Source organism: Heterodontus francisci, chromosome 5 (assembly GCF_036365525.1).
Source record: "Heterodontus francisci isolate sHetFra1 chromosome 5, sHetFra1.hap1, whole genome shotgun sequence".
Lineage (NCBI taxonomy): Eukaryota > Metazoa > Chordata > Chondrichthyes > Heterodontiformes > Heterodontidae > Heterodontus > Heterodontus francisci.
The window spans coordinates 5,659,342-5,676,762 of record NC_090375.1 but is presented as its reverse complement, the minus strand read 5'-3'; the positions used below and the strand labels follow the sequence as shown (position 1 = coordinate 5,676,762).

At 48.8% G+C, this 17,421-nt stretch overlaps 1 protein-coding gene across 1 annotated transcript in view; it reads right to left on the bottom strand.

The window, feature by feature from the left end:
• Window positions 1–17,421, bottom strand: part of fastk (Fas-activated serine/threonine kinase) — a 223,642-nt gene that overhangs the window by 92,621 nt on the left and 113,600 nt on the right. Inside the window, exons 8-9 of the mRNA XM_068031041.1 lie at window positions 9,919–10,642; window positions 9,424–9,538 (exon numbers count right to left, since the gene is read on the bottom strand). Of these exons, the coding sequence (XP_067887142.1) occupies window positions 9,424–9,538; window positions 9,919–10,642 (839 nt within the window). The remainder of the gene's footprint in view (window positions 1–9,423; window positions 9,539–9,918; window positions 10,643–17,421) is intronic.

Sequence of the window (17,421 nt, the reverse complement as noted above, 5' to 3'; positions counted from 1 at the left end):
GTTTGATACAGAGCTATGTGGAGAGAGCAGGGCAGTGAGATTAGTTTGGGATTTATACAGTGCTATGGGGAGAGAGCATGGCAGTGAGATTAGTTTGGGATTTATACAGTGCCATGGGGAGAGAGATGGGCAGTGGGATTAGTTTGGGATTGATACAGAGCTATGGGGAGAGAGCGGGGCAGTGGGATTAGTTTGGGATTGATACAGAGCTATGGGGAGAGAGCGGGGCAGTGGGATTAGTTTGGGATTGATACAGGGCTATGGGGAGAGAGCGGGGCAGTGGGATTAGTTTGGGATTTATACAGTGCCATGGGGAGAGAGCAGAGCAGTGAGATTAGTTTGGGATTGATACAGAGCTATGGGGAGAGAGATGGGCAGTGGGATTAGTTTGGGATTGATACAGAGCTATGGAGAGAGAGCGGGGCAGTGGGATTAGTTTGGGATTGATACAGGGCTATGGGGAGAGAGCGGGGCAGTGGGATTAGTTTGGGATTGATACAGGGCTATGGGGAGAGAGCGGGGCAGTGGGATTAGTTTGGGATTGATACAAAGCTATGGGGAGAGAGCGGGGCAGTGGGATTAGTTTGGGATTGATAGAGCTATGGGGAGAGAGCGGGACAGTGGGATAAGTTTGGGATTGATACAGGGCTATGGGGAGAGAGCGGGGCAGTGAGATTAGTTTGGGACTGATACAGAGCTATGGGGAGAGAGCGGGGCAGTGAGATTAGTTTGGGATTAATACAGGGCTATGGGGAGAGAGCGGGGCAGTGAGATTAGTTTGGGATTAATACAGGGCAATGGGGAGTGAGCGGGGCAGTGGGATAAGTTTGGGATTGATACAGGGCCATGGGGAGAGAGTGGGGCAGGGAGATTAGTTTGGGATTGATACAGAGCTATGGGGAGAGAGCGGGGCAGTGGGATTAATTTGGGATTGATACAAGGCTGTGGAGAGAGAGTGGGGCAGGGAGATTAGTTTGGGATTGATACAGAGCTATGGGGAGAGAGCGGGGCAGTGGGATTCATTTGGGATTGATACAGGGCTATGGAGAGAGAGCAGGGCAGAGAGATTAGTTTGGGATTGATACAGAGCTATGTGAAGAGAGCAGGGCAGTGAGATTAGTTTGGGATTGATACAGAGCTATGGGGAGAGAGCAGGGCAGTGAGATTAGTTTGGGATTTATCCAGTGCTATGGGGAGAGAGCAGGGCAGTGAGATTAGTTTGGGATTGATACAGAGCTATGGGGAGAGAGCAGGGCAGTGAGATTAGTTTGGGATTTATACAGTGCCATGGGGAGAGAGCAGGGCAGTGAGATTAGTTTGGGATTTAAACAGTGCTATGGAGAGAGAGCAGGGCAGTGAGATTAGTTTGGGATTTATACAGTGCCATGGGGAGAGAGCAGGGCAGTGAGATTAGTTTGGGATTTCTACAGTGCTATGCGGAGAGAGCAGGGCAGTGAGATTAGTTTGGGTTTGATACAGAGCTATGGGGAGAGAGCGGGTCATTGAGATTAGTTTGGGATTAATACAGAGCTATGTGGAGAGAGCAGGGCAGTGAGATTAGTTTGGGATTTATACAGTGCTATGGGGAGAGAGCATGGCAGTGAGATTAGTTTGGGATTTATACAGTGCCATGGGGAGAGAGCAGAGCAGTGAGATTAGTTTGGGATTTATACAGTGCCATGGGGAGAGAGCAGAGCAGTGAGATTAGTTTGGGATTTATACAGTGCTATGCGGAGAGAGTGGGGCAGTGGGATTAGTTTGGGTTTGATACAGAGCTATGGGGAGAGAGCGGGGCAGTGAGATTAGTTTGGGATTGATACAGGGCTATGGGGAGAGAGTGGGGCAGTGAGATTAGTTTGGGTTTGATACAGAGCTATGGGGAGAGAGCGGGGCAGTGAGATTAGTTTGGGATTGATACAGGGCTATGGGGAGAGAGCGGGGCAGTGAGATTAGTTTGGAATTGATACAGTGCTATGTGGAGAGAGCAGGGCAGTGAGATTAGTTTGGGATTTATACAGTGCTATGCGGAGAGAGTGGGGCAGTGGGATTAGTTTGGGTTTGATACAGAGCTATGGGGAGAGAGCGGGGCAGTGAGATTAGTTTGGGATTGATACAGGGCTATGGGGAGAGAGCGGGGCAGTGAGATTAGTTTGGAATTGATACAGTGCTATGTGGAGAGAGCAGGGCAGTGAGATTAGTTTGGGATTTATACAGTGCCATGGGGAGAGAGCAGAGCAGTGAGATTAGTTTGGGATTTATACAGTGCTATGCGGAGAGAGTGGGGCAGTGGGATTAGTTTGGGTTTGATACAGAGCTATGGGGAGAGAGCGGGGCAGTGAGATTAGTTTGGGATTGATACAGGGCTATGGGGAGAGAGTGGGGCAGTGAGATTAGTTTGGGATTAATACAGAGCTATGGGGAGAGAGCGGGGCAGTGGGATTAGTTTGGGATTGATACAGAGCTATGGGGAGAGAGCAGGGCAGTGGGATTAATTAGAGATTGATACAAGGCGTTGGAGAGAGAGTGGGGCAGGGAGATTAGTTTGGGATTGATACAGAGCTATGGGGAGAGAGCGGGGCAGTGGGATTAGTTTGGGATTGATACAGGGCTATGGGGAGAGAGCAGGGCAGAGAGATTAGTTTGGGATTGATACAGAGCTATGGGGAGAGAGCGGGTCAGTAAGATTAGTTTGGGATTTATACAGAGCTATGTGGAGAGAACAGGGCAGTGAGATTAGTTTGGGATTGATACAGAGCCATGGGGAGTGGGCGGGTCAGTGAGATTAGTTTGGGATTGATACAGAGCAATGGGGAGAGAGCGGGGCAGTGGGATTAATACAGAGCAATGGGGAGAGAGTGGGGCAGTGGGATTAGTTTGGGATTGATACAGAGCTATGGGGAGAGAGCGGGGCAGTGGGATTATTTTGGGATTGATACAAAGCTATGGGGAGAGAGCAGGGCAGTGGGATTAGTTTGGGATTGATACAGAGCTATGGGGAGAGAGCGGGGCAGTGAGATTAGTTTGGGATTGATACAGAGCTATGGGGAGAGAGCGAGGCAGTGAGATTAGTTTGGGATTGATACAGAGCTCTGGGGAGAGAGCAGGTCAGTGAGATTAGTTTGGGATTGATACAGAGCTATGGGGAGAGAGCGGGGCAGTGGGATTAATACAGAGCTATGGGGAGAGAGTGGGGCAGTGGGATTAGTTTGGGATTGATACAAAGCTATGGGGAGAGAGCAGGGCAGTGGGATTAGTTTGTGATTGATACAGGGCTATGGGGAGAGAGCGGGGCAGTGAGATTAGTTTGGGATTGATACAGAGCTATGGGGAGAGAGCGGGGCAGTGGGATTAGTTTGGGATTGATACAGAGCTATGGGGAGAGAGCGGGGCAGTGGGATTAGTTTGGGATTGATACAGGGCTATGGGGAGAGAGCGGGGCAGTGGGATTAGTTTGGGATTGATACAGGGCTATGGGGAGAGAGCGGGGCAGTGGGATTAGTTTGGGATTGATACAAAGCTATGGGGAGAGAGCGGGGCAGTGGGATTAGTTTGGGATTGATAGAGCTATGGGGAGAGAGCAGGGCAGTGGGATTAGTTTGGGATTGATACAGGGCTATGGGGAGAGAGCGGGACAGTGGGATAAGTTTGGGATTGATACAGGGCTATGGGGAGAGAGCGGGGCAGTGAGATTAGTTTGGGACTGATACAGAGCTATGGGGAGAGAGCGGGGCAGTGAGATTAGTTTGGGATTAATACAGGGCTATGGGGAGAGAGCGGGGCAGTGAGATTAGTTTGGGATTAATACAGGGCAATGGGGAGTGAGCGGGGCAGTGGGATAAGTTTGGGATTGATACAGGGCTATGGGGAGAGAGTGGGGCAGGGAGATTAGTTTGGGATTGATACAGAGCAATGGGGAGAGAGCGGGGCAGTGGGATTAATTTGGGATTGATACAAGGCTGTGGAGAGAGAGTGGGGCAGGGAGATTAGTTTGGGATTGATACAGAGCTATGGGGAGAGAGCGGGGCAGTGGGATTAATTTAGGATTGATACAAGGCTATGGAGAGAGAGTGGGGCAGGGAGATTAGTTTGGGATTGATACAGAGCTATGGGGAGAGAGCGGGGCAGTGGGATTCGTTTGGGATTGATACAGGGCTATGGAGAGAGAGCAGGGCAGAGAGATTAGTTTGGGATTGATACAGAGCTATGTGAAGAGAGCAGGGCAGTGAGATTAGTTTGGGATTGATACAGAGCTATGGGGAGAGAGCAGGGCAGTGAGATTAGTTTGGGATTTATCCAGTGCTATGGGGAGAGAGCAGGGCAGTGAGATTAGTTTGGGATTGATACAGAGCTATGGGGAGAGAGCAGGGCAGTGAGATTAGTTTGGGATTTATACAGTGCCATGGGGAGAGAGCAGGGCAGTGAGATTAGTTTGGGATTTAAACAGTGCTATGGAGAGAGAGCAGGGCAGTGAGATTAGTTTGGGATTTATACAGTGCCATGGGGAGAGAGCAGGGCAGTGAGATTAGTTTGGGATTTCTACAGTGCTATGCGGAGAGAGCAGGGCAGTGAGATTAGTTTGGGTTTGATACAGAGCTATGGGGAGAGAGCGGGTCATTGAGATTAGTTTGGGATTGATACAGAGCTATGTGGAGAGAGCAGGGCAGTGAGATTAGTTTGGGTTTGATACAGAGCTATGGGGAGAGAGCGGGGCAGTGAGATTAGTTTGGGATTTCTACAGTGCTATGCGGAGAGAGCAGGGCAGTGAGATTAGTTTGGGTTTGATACAGAGCTATGGGGAGAGAGCGGGTCATTGAGATTAGTTTGGGATTGATACAGAGCTATGTGGAGAGAGCAGGGCAGTGAGATTAGTTTGGGTTTGATACAGAGCTATGGGGAGAGAGCGGGGCAGTGAGATTAGTTTGGGATTTATACAGGGATATGGGGAGAGAGCAGGGCAGTGAGATTAGTTTGGAATTGATACAGTGCTATGTGGACAGAGCAGGGCAGTGAGATTAGTTTGGGATTGATACAGAGCTATGGGGAGTGGGCGGGTCAGTGAGATTAGTTTGGGACTTATACAGTGCTATGGGGAGAGAGCAGGGCAGTGAGATTCGTTTGGGATTGATACAGAGCTATGGGGAGTGGGCGGGTCAGTGAGATTAGTTTGGGATTGATACAGTGCTATGGGGAGAGAGCGGGGCAATGAGATTAGTTTGGGATTTATACAGAGCTATGGGGAGAGAGCGGGGCAGTGAGATTAGTTTGGGATTGATACAGAGCTATGGGGAGAGAGCAGGGCAGTGAGATTAGTTTGGGATTTATACAGAGCTTAGTGGAGAGAGCGGGGCACTGAGATTAGTTTCGGATTGATACAGAGCTATGGGGAGAGAGCGGGGCACTGAGATTAGTTTGGGATTGATACAGGGCTATGGGGAGAGAGCGGGGAAGAGAGATTAGTTTGGGATTGATACAGAGCTATGGGGAGAGAGTGGGGCAGTGGGATTAGTTTGGGATTGATACAGGGCGATGGGGAGAGAGTGGGGCAGTGGGATTAGTTTGGGATTGATACAGGGCTATGGGGAGAGAGCGGGGCAGTGGGATTAGTTTGGGATTGATACAAAGCTATGGGGAGAGAGCAGGGCAGTGGGATTAGTTTGGGATTGATACAGGGCTATGGGGATAGTGCAGGGCAGTGGGATTAGTTTGGGATTGATACAAAGCTATGGGGAGAGAGCGGGGCAGTGGGATTAGTTTGGGATTGATACAAAGCTATGGGGAGAGAGCGGGGCAGTGAGATTAGTTTGGGATTGATACAGAGCTATGGGGAGAGAGCGGGGCAGTGGGATTAGTTTGGGATTGATACAAAGCTATGGGGAGAGAGCGGGGCAGTGGGATTAGTTTGGGATTGATAGAGCTATGGGGAGAGAGCAGGGCAGTGGGATTAGTTTGGGATTGATACAGGGCTATGGGGAGAGAGCGGGACAGTGGGATAAGTTTGGGATTGATACAGGGCTATGGGGAGAGAGCGGGGCAGTGAGATTAGTTTGGGACTGATACAGAGCTATGGGGAGAGAGCGGGGCAGTGAGATTAGTTTGGGATTAATACAGGGCTATGGGGAGAGAGCGGGGCAGTGAGATTAGTTTGGGATTAATACAGGGCAATGGGGAGTGAGCGGGGCAGTGGGATAAGTTTGGGATTGATACAGGGCTATGGGGAGAGAGTGGGGCAGGGAGATTAGTTTGGGATTGATACAGAGCAATGGGGAGAGAGCGGGGCAGTGGGATTAATTTGGGATTGATACAAGGCTGTGGAGAGAGAGTGGGGCAGGGAGATTAGTTTGGGATTGATACAGAGCTATGGGGAGAGAGCGGGGCAGTGGGATTAATTTGGGATTGATACAAGGCTATGGAGAGAGAGTGGGGCAGGGAGATTAGTTTGGGATTGATACAGAGCTATGGGGAGAGAGCGGGGCAGTGGGATTCGTTTGGGATTGATACAGGGCTATGGAGAGAGAGCAGGGCAGAGAGATTAGTTTGGGATTGATACAGAGCTATGTGAAGAGAGCAGGGCAGTGAGATTAGTTTGGGATTGATACAGAGCTATGGGGAGAGAGCAGGGCAGTGAGATTAGTTTGGGATTTATCCAGTGCTATGGGGAGAGAGCAGGGCAGTGAGATTAGTTTGGGATTGATACAGAGCTATGGGGAGAGAGCAGGGCAGTGAGATTAGTTTGGGATTTATACAGTGCCATGGGGAGAGAGCAGGGCAGTGAGATTAGTTTGGGACTTAAACAGTGCTATGGAGAGAGAGCAGGGCAGTGAGATTAGTTTGGGATTTATACAGTGCCATGGGGAGAGCGCAGGGCAGTGAGATTAGTTTGGGATTTCTACAGTGCTATGCGGAGAGAGCAGGGCAGTGAGATTAGTTTGGGTTTGATACAGAGCTATGGGGAGAGAGCGGGTCATTGAGATTAGTTTGGGATTGATACAGAGCTATGTGGAGAGAGCAGGGCAGTGAGATTCGTTTGGGATTTATACAGTGCTATGGGGAGAGAGCATGGCAGTGAGATTAGTTTGGGATTTATACAGTGCCATGGGGAGAGAGCAGAGCAGTGAGATTAGTTTGGGATTTATACAGTGCTATGCGGAGAGAGCAGGGCAGTGAGATTAGTTTGGGATTGATACAGTGCTATGCGGAGAGAGCAGGGCAGTGAGATTAGTTTGGGTTTGATACAGAGCTATGGGGAGAGAGTGGGGCAGTGAGATTAGTTTGGGATTTATACAGGGATATGGGGAGAGAGCGGGGCAGTGAGATTAGTTTGGGATTTATACAGAGCGATGCGGACAGAGCAGGGCAGTGAGATTCGTTTGGGATTGATACAGAGCTATGGGGAGTGGGCGGGTCAGTGAGATTAGTTTGGGATTGATACAGTGCTATGGGGAGAGAGCGGGGCAATGAGATTAGTTTGGGATTTATACAGAGCTATGGGGAGAGAGCGGGGCAGTGAGATTAGTTTGGGATTGATCCAGAGCTATGGGGAGAGAGCAGGGCAGTGAGATTAGTTTGGGATTGATACAGAGCTTAGTGGAGAGAGCGGGGCACTGAGATTAGTTTCGGATTGATACAGAGCTATGGGGAGAGAGCGGGGCACTGAGATTAGTTTGGGATTGATACAGGGCTATGGGGAGAGAGCGGGGAAGAGAGATTAGTTTGGGATTGATACAGAGCTATGGGGAGAGAGTGGGGCAGTGGGATTAGTTTGGGATTGATACAGGGCGATGGGGAGAGAGCGGGGCAGAGAGATTAGTTTGGGATTGATACAGAGCTATGGGGAGAGAGTGGGGCAGTGGGATTAGTTTGGGATTGATACAGGGCTATGGGGAGAGAGCGGGGCAGTGGGATTAGTTTGGGATTGATACAAAGCTATGGGGAGAGAGCAGGGCAGTGGGATTAGTTTGGGATTGATACAGGGCTATGGGGATAGTGCAGGGCAGTGGGATTAGTTTCGGATTGATACAAAGCTATGGGGAGAGAGCGGGGCAGTGGGATTAGTTTGGGATTGATACAAAGCTATGGGGAGAGAGCAGGGCAGTGGGATTAGTTTGGGATTGATACAGGGCTATGGGGATAGTGCAGGGCAGTGGGATTAGTTTCGGATTGATACAGAGCTATGGGGAGAGAGCGGGGCAGTGAGATTAGTTTGGGATTGATACAGAGCTATGGGGAGAGAGCGGGGCAGTGGGATTAGTTTGGGATTTATACAGAGCTATGGGGAGAGAGCAGGGCAGTGGGATTAGTTTGGGATTGAGACAAAGCTATGGGGAGAGAGCGGGGCAGTGAGATTAGTTTGGGATTGATACAGAGCTATGGGGAGAGAGCGGGGCAGTGGGATTAGTTTGGGATTTATACAGAGCTATGGGGAGAGAGCAGGGCAGTGGGATTAGTTTGGGATTGATACAGGGCTATGGGGAGAGAGCGGGGCAGTGGGATTAGTTTGGGATTGATACTAAACTATGGGGAGAGAGCGGGGCAGTGGGATTAGTTTGGGACTGATACAGAGCTATGGGGAGAGAGCGGGGCAGTGAGATTAGTTTGGGATTGATCCAGAGCTATGGGGAGAGAGCGGGGCAGTGGGATTAGTTTGGGATTGATACAGGGCTATGGGGAGAGAGCGGGGCAGTGAGATTAGTTTGGGATTGAACCAGAGCTATGGGGAGAGAGCGGGGCAGTGGGATTAGTTTGGGATTGATACAGGGCTATGGGGAGAGAGCGGGGCAGTGGGATTAATACAGAGCTATGGGGAGAGGGTGGGGCAGTGGGATTAGTTTGGGATTGATACAGAGCTATGGGGAGTGTGCGGGCAGTGGGCTTAGTTTGGGATTGATACAGGGCTATGGGGAGTGAGCGGGGCAGTGGGATTAGTTTGGGATTGATACAAAGCTATGGGGAGAGAGCGGGGCAGTGAGATTAGTTTGGGATTGATCCAGAGCTATGGGGAGAGAGCGGGGCAGTGGGATTAGTTTGGGATTGATCCAGAGCTATGGGGAGAGAGCGGGGCAGTGGGATTAGTTTGGGATTTATACAGAGCTATGGGGAGAGAGTGGGGCAGTGGGATTAGTTTGGGATTTATACAGAGCTCTGGGGAGAGAGCGGGGCAGTGGAATTAGTTTGGGATTGATACAGAGCTATGGGGAGAGAGTGGGGCAGTGGGATTAGTTTGGGATTGATACAGAGCTATGGGGAGAGAGTGGGGCAGTGGGATTAGTTTGGGATTGGTACAGGGCTATGGGGAGAGAGCGGGGCAGTGAGATTAGTTTGGGATTGTTCCAGCAAAGAGCTGGCACAGACACGATAGGGTGAACAGCACCCTCCTGTGCTGTAACCCTCTATAGTTCAATGGTTTCATGGCCTGAAGCACTGTACCTGCAGAATGGTATATCCTAGTAGTCGCAGGTGTCGATCCCGCATTGCTCGAGACCCCACCAACACGTCTGAGTTGTGGCAGTAATGCCATTTGTCATTCACCGACATCACAATCCTGTGGGGAGCCAGGAAGGAGACAGTCTGTTACTGATGATTTATGAACCTTCACGGTCAGACTGCGGCAGCAGGTTCAGCTCTAATAACGTACTTGCCCATGATTTACAGACCAGAGCCACCTCCGCATGTCTTCCAGCCTCCAACATCCAGCACTGTTGGATATTGGAATAGCTATGGATGCAAAAAAAAAACACCTCTCGCTCTTTTCTCCTCCACTGTACAGAATACCATTCAGCTAATCGCCCCAATGCCCTCTCTGAACGGACCCGATAAGATCATTTGGTTCTACCCCTTTTAAACAACTGGGCAAGTAAGAATCAAAGTCAGGACGAGTTATCCCTACTGAATGTCCAGCGAAGTTAACCCCCTTGTGTTTACCTGTTCACTTGTTCCGTGTCTGGACACCTCTCTTTCTCAATGAGCGATGATGGGCTGGAGAGTTGCAGAGGTGGTGACGCTGGGTTCACCATGTCCGCCTGCCCAACCGTGCCCTGGCTCTCAGGATAATGGGGGCTGGCGTAAAAATTTGGAGCAGACTGCTCCACTCTGAAGAGATTGTGCTCTTGGTTCTGGGGTGTCGTCTCTGTTTCCTCATCCAGGATTTTTCCGATGGGGAACTGAAAGAGGGAACTGGAGCCCATGACGGGCGAGCAGCCCGTGGTGTTAGGGACCTGATTCAGACAGTCGGACGGACTGCTAAGTGTAGAGCTCTCCTGACTCTCCAGCGACTGCTCCTTGGTCAGGCTGCTGTAGTAGTTCGAAGGGGCGTAATAAGCATTGTACTCAACGGTTGAGCCGGTCAAGATGGAGGCCGTGCTGGAGCGACCACTGCTGCCCGGGGGCCTGATACGCGTAAGAAAATCCACTTCAGCTGTGAGATCACCGTCTCTCTTCTCTTTCGGTGTTCCTTCGTCATTCACAAAGGGTGAGAATTTCTGGAAATCAGAGGTGAGGGAGGGGATGTCTGGTTGGGCGTGGAGGGAAGCAGGGTTCTCTGTGGGTTTTGAATTGGGGACAGAGGGGCACAGAGGAGTGCCAGCACTGTGAATGGTCCCGTTAATATGAAGAACAGTGCCAGAACCATTTATCCACAGTAAGAAATCTGCAACGAAGCAACAAAAAAAACAAGTAAGTAAAAGCATTTCCCTCAGTCAGGTCTGCCCCTGCACTCCCACCACCAACCCTGAACTGGTGAGACCCAGAAGAGGAAGGGAAGGGCGCAGTATATTGTCAAATATGTAACTTTCAGTCCCAGCAATTCAGGTGGCTCCTGCTTTTGTATAAATGCTACTCCATCTGTATGAACCAGTGTCAAGATGTGAGTTAAGGGTACAGTAACAGAGTGGTTCTGGTCCTTGACTGAGAACCCAACAGTCCTGAGTTCAAATCCAATCTGGCAAATTTTGAAAGTGAATAAATCTGGAAATCTGTGGGCTGGCACCAGGAAAGATCACTGTGAAAACGCTGGATTGTCGTGAAAATCGAGCTGGGTAACTGATGCCCTTCAGGGAAGGGAACCTGCCGCCACGACCCAGTCTGGGCCTATAAGTGACTTTTGATGTCCTAAGGGCAACTAGAGATGGGCAATAAATGTGACCTTGCCAATGTCACCCACATACCAAGAACAAAATTAGCAAACAATTAGGCTTAATGTCAGCCCTATTTTCCTCCTCTCTTCACCTGAATCTTGCTGGGGTACAGACAAGGATCACTGGCTTCATTTTAGATATGCAAGTGTCCAATTATTTATATATAAGCCTAGATTCTGAGTGGTACCACAGCCCAATGCCAATTGGTCATCAGCCAACAGTCACATATGTTGACTTTCCAGCAGGAGTAACTGGATAGGAATCAGAAGCAAGCAATCTTTGACTTTCCTTGTTCCCAAGCTCAAGAGACATTCCAACTGTTCACTATGTACCAACTGAGATCAAACCTAGAACCATCAGCACCTGACACCTCAGGACTGGGCCAGGTGCAACCTTTGTGTGCAAGGCCTTGGAGGGAGCACTCAACCTTTTCTCAGATGTTTCTGTTGAATTGGATGAAATTGTTGGAACTTGTGCTTTCAGTCTGAGCTGGGAGTCTCTCTCTGTGGCCACCATCAGTACTGCCCATGACAGTTAGAAGCAGCACAGCTTTGCAGGGCAGAGCAGGTCTCCTTATCGGCTCACACTGTGTACCCAGCAGAGAGTTAATCAGCATTGAATGTAGCAAGCATTGACTGAGCCCTTAAAAGGGCAGCCTACAGAGGGAGTGCTGCAGTGCCAGAGGTGCTGTCTTTTGGATGGGTCGTTAAACCAAGGTCATCTCTCCCTGTTCAGATCATCAAATCATCGAAATTTACAGCACGGAAGGAGGCCATTTGGCCCATCATGTCCGTGCCGGCCGACAAGGAGCCATCCAGAGCAATCCCGCTTTCCAGCTCTTGGTCCGTAGCCTTTGAGGTTACGGCACTTAAAGTGAATATCCAAGTACTTTTTAAATGTTGAGGGTTTCTGCCACTACTACCCTTTCAGGCAGTGAGATTGGAAAATAGGCAATGTATTCAAAAAGGGAGCGAGACAGAAAGCAGGACGCCACAGGCCAGTTAGCTTGTCTCAGGGAAAATGTTAGAAGCTATTATTAAAGACGTTATAGCAGGACACTTTGAAAAATTCAAGGCAACCAGGCAGAGTCAACATGGTTCTGTGAAAGAGAAATCATGTTTAACCAAATTATTGGAGTTCTTTGAAGAAGTAACATGTGCTGTGGATAAAGGGGAACCGGTGGATGTACTGCACTTAGATTTCCAGAAGGCATTTGATAAGGTGCCACATCAAAGGTTACTGAGGAAAACAAAATCTCATGATGTATGGGGGTAACATTTTAGCATGGATAGAAGATCGGCTAGCTAACAGGAAACAGAGAGTAGGCATAAATAGACCATTTTCTGGTTGGCAAGATGGAACAAATGGTGTGCCAGAGGGATCAGTGCTGGGGTCTCAACATTTTACAATTTGCATAAATGACTTGGATGAAGGGACCAAAGGTATGGTTGTTAAATTTGCTGATGAGACAAAGATAGGTAGGAAAGTAAATTGTGAAGAGGATATAAGGACGCGACAAGGGGATATAGATAGGTTAAGTGAGTGGGCAAAGATCTGGCAAATGGAGTATAATGCGAAATTGTCCAAAATAAAAACAAGCATATTATCCAAATGGTGAGCGATCGCAGAGCTCTGAGATGCAGAGGGGATCTGGGTGTCAGAGTGCATGAATTGCAAAAGGTCTGCTTGCAGGTACAGCAAGTAATTAAGAAAGCTAATAGAATGTTTTCGCTTATTGCGAGGGGAATTGAATACAAAAACAGGGAGGTCATGCTTCAGCTGTACAGGGCATTGGTGAGGCCACATCTGGAGTACTGTGTACAGTACTGGTTGCCTTATTTAAGGAAGGATGTAAATGCATTGGAGGCAGTTCAGGGAAGGTTTACCAGACTAATTCCTGGAATGGGTGGGTTGTCTTTTGAGGAAAGGTTGGACAGGCTCGGCCTGTATCCGCTGGAGTTTAGAAGAGTAAGAGGCATATTTCAATTGATTGAAACATATAAAATTCTGAGGGGTCTTGACAAGGTGGATGTGGAAAGGATGTTTCCTCTTGGGGGAGAATCTAAAACTAGGGGTTACTGTTTAAAAATAAGGGATTGCCCATTTAAGACAGAGATGAGGAGACATTTGCTCTCTCAGAGGGTCATGAGTCTTTAGAACTCTCTTCCTCAAAATGCAGTGGAAGCAGAGTCTTTGCATATTTTTAAGGCAGAGGTAGATAGATTCTTGATAAGCAAGGGGGTGAAAGGTTATTGGGGATAGGCAGGAATATGTAGTTGTGGCTACAATCAGATCAACCATGATATTATTGAATGGAGGAGCAGGCTCGAGGCGCCGAGTGGCCGACTCCTGCTCTTAATTCATATGTTCGTATGAGTTCCAGATCCCCACCACCCTCTGGGTAAAATAAATTCCCCTCGAATCCCCTCTAAACCTCCTACCTCTTACCCTAAATCTATGCCCCTTGTTATGGAACCCTCAACCAAGGGGAATAGATAGAGTCATAGAGTTATACAGCACAGAAACAGGCCATTCGGCCCATTGTGTCTGTGCCGGCCATCAAGCACCTAATTAATCTAAACCCATTTTCCAGCACTTGGCCCATAGCCTTGTATGCTATGGCATTTCAAGTGCTCATCGAAATACTTCTTCAATGTTGTGAGGGTTCCTGCCTAACACCCCTCCAGGCAGTGTGTTCCAGATTCCAACCACCTTCTGGGTGAAAACATTTTCCTCAAATCCCCTCTAAACCTCCTGCCCTTTACCTTAAATCTATGCCCCCTGGTTATTGACCCCTCCGCTAAGGGAAAAAGGTTCTTCCTATCTAACCTATCAATGCCCCTCATAATTTTGTATACCTCAGTCATGTCCCCCCCCCTCAGCCTTCTCTGCTCGAAGGAAAACAACCCGAGCCTATGCAGTCTCTCTTCATAGTTGAAATGCTCCAGCCCAGGCAACATCCTGGTGAATCTCCTCTCCACCCTCTGCAGTGCAGTCACATCCTTCCTATAGTGTGGTGACCAGAACTGTACACAGTACTCCAGCTGTGGCCTAACTAGCGTTTTATACAGCTCCATCATAACCTCCCTGCTCTTATACTCTGTGCCTCAGCTAATAAAGGCAAGTATCCCATTTGCCTTCCTAACCACCTTATCTACCTGTGCTGCTGCCTTCAGTGATCTATGGACAGGTACACCAAGGTCTCTCTGAACCTCTGTACTTCCTCGGGTCCTACCATCCATTGTATAATTCCTTGCCCTGTTCGGCCTCCCAAAATGCATCACCTCACACTTCTCAGGATTAAATTCCATTTGCCACTGCTCTGCCAATCTTACCAGCCCATCGAAATCGTCCTGTAATCTAAGGCTTTCCTCCTCACTATTTACAACACCACCAATTTTCATGTCAATCTGTGAACTTACTGATCATACCTTCTGTATTCATGTCTAAATCATTAATGTACATGACAAACAGCAAGGGTCCCAGCACCAATCCCGACAGTACACCACTGGTCACGGGCTTCCACTCACAAAAACAACCCTCGACCGTCACACTCTGTCTCCTGCCACTAAGTCAATTTTGGATCCAATTTGCCCTGGATCCCATGGACTCTTACCTTCTGAACCAATCTCCCATGCGGGACCTTATCAAAAGCCTTACTGAAGTCCATGTAGACTACATCAACTGTCCTACCCTCATCTACACATCTAGTCACCTCCTCGAAAAATTCAATCAAATTTTTTAGACACCATCTCCCCCTAACAAAGCCATGCTGACTATCCCTGATGAATTCCTGCCTCTCCAAGTGGAGATTAATCCTGTCCCTCAGAATTTTTTCCAATAGTTTCCCAACCACTGATGTTAGTCTCACCGGCCTATAATGACCTGGTTTATCCCTGCTACCCTTCTTGAATAATGGTACCACATTCGCTGTCCTCCAGTGCTCTGGTACCTCTCCTGTGGCCAGAGAGGATTTGAAAATTTGTGTCACAGCCCCTGCTATTTCCTCCCTTGCCTCACATAACAGCCTGGGATACAGTTCATCCGGGCCTGGGGATTTATCCACTTTTAAGCCTGCTAAAACAGCTAATGCTTCCTCCCTTTCAATGCTAATATGTTCAAGTATATCACAATCCCCCTCCCTGATCTCTAAACCTACTTCGTCTTTCTCCATAGTGAACACAGATGAGAAGTAATCATTTAAAATCTCACCTATGTCGTCCGGCTCCACACACAGATTGCCACTCTGGTCCCTAATGGGCCCTACTCTTTTCCTGGTTATCCTCTTGCCCTTAATATACTTATAAAACATCTTCGGATTTTACTTTATCTTGCCCGCCAGTGTTTTTTCACCTCCCCTCTTCGCTCTCCTAATTACTTTTTTAAGTACCTCCGCTGTTTTCAGCACTTTGCATTCTTAGTTTAGGCAGGCATCAAAATTGGCGCAGGCTTGGAGGGCCGAATGGCCTGTTCCTGTGCTGTACTGTTCTTTGTTCGAATCTGCCATAAGCCTCTTTTTTTTCCTGATCCAATCCTCTATGTCCCTTCATCCAGGGTTCCCTCGACTTGTTGGTCCTACCCTTCACCTTTACAGGAACATGTTGGCTCTGAACTCTCCCTATTTCCTTTTTGAATGACTCGCATTGGTCTGATGTAGACTTTCCTACAAGTAGCTGCTCCCAGTCCACTTTGGCCAGATCCTGTTTTATCAGATAGAAATCGGCCTTCCCCCAATTCAGTACTTTTATTTCTGGTCCCTCTTTGTCCTTTTGCATCACTTAAATCTTAGAGATATGGTCACTATCCCTGAAATGCTCCCCCACTGACACTTCTACCACTTGTCCAGCTTCATTCCCTAGGATTAGGTCCAGTACCACCCTTCTCTTGTCGGACTTTCCACGTGCTGGCTCAAAAAGCTGTCCTGTATGCATTTTAAGAATTCCTCCCCCTTTAAGCCTTTTTAATTTAGACTGTCCCAGTTGATATTGGGGAAGTTGAAATCCCCTACTATTATTACCCTATTATTTTGACACCTCTCTGAGATTTGCCGACATATCTTCGCCTCTATCTCTTCCTGACTGTTTGGAGGCTTGTTTACTTCCAGCCAAGTGACTGCCCCCTTTTTGTTTTTAAGTTCTGCCCATACGGCCTCATTTTAGGAACCTTCTAAGGTATCAGCCCTCCTTACTGCAGTAATTGACTCCTTGATCAACAGTGCAATGCCACCTCCTCTTTTACACCCTCGCCTTCCACGCCTGAAGATTCTATACCCTGGAATATTGAGCTGCCAGTCCTGCCCCTCCCTCAACCATGTCTCTGGGATAGCAATAATATCATATTCCCATGTGTTAATCAATGCCCTCAATTCATCTGCCTAACTAGTAAGACACTTTGCATTAAAATAGATGCAATCCAGACTTGCATTATTTGCTTGTGCCTTAACAGGTCTATATTTGCTCTGCCTTCCAGCCTGACTTAGTTTCTCTTCTATGTTTGGCTGTGCATCACCTCCTGTTGTACCTCCACTCTGTATCCCATCCCCCTGCCAAATTTGTTTAAACTCCACCCCCCCCACCAGCAAACCTCCCAGCAGGAATACTTGTCCCATTCCGGTTCAGATGCAACCTGTCCAACTTCTAAAGGTCCCACCTTCGCCAGAAACAGACCCAGTGATCCAGGAAACTAAAGCCCTCCCTCCTGCACCATCTCTTCAGCCACACATTCATCTGCTCCCTCCTCCTATTCCGAAACTCACTAGCACGTGGCACCGGCAGTAATCCAGAGATTACAACCTTTGAGGTCCTGCTTTTTAATCTGCTACCTAGCTCCCTAAATTCTTGTTGCAGGACCTCATCCCTCTTTCTACCTATGTCACTGGTACCAATTTGTACCACGACCTCCGACTGTTCACCCTCCCCCTTCAGAGTGTCCTGCAGCCACTCCGTGACACCCTTGACCCGAGCACCAGGGAGGTAACATACCATCCTGGAGTCACGTTTGCAGCCGCAAAACGCCTGTCTGTTCCCCTTACGATTGAATCCCCTATCACTATAGTCCTGCCACTCTTCTTCCTCCCCTCCTGTGCAGCAGAGCCACCCATGGTGCCATGAACTTGGCTCTTGCTGCTTTCCCCTGAGCCATCTCCCCAAAAAATATCTCAAGTGGTATATCTGTTAGAGAGGGGGGCGGTCACAGGGGACTCCTCCACTACCTGCCTTCCTCTACTCAGCCTGGTGACCACCCATTCCCTTCCTGCCTTTGCAGCATTTGCCTGTGATCTGACCATGTTGTT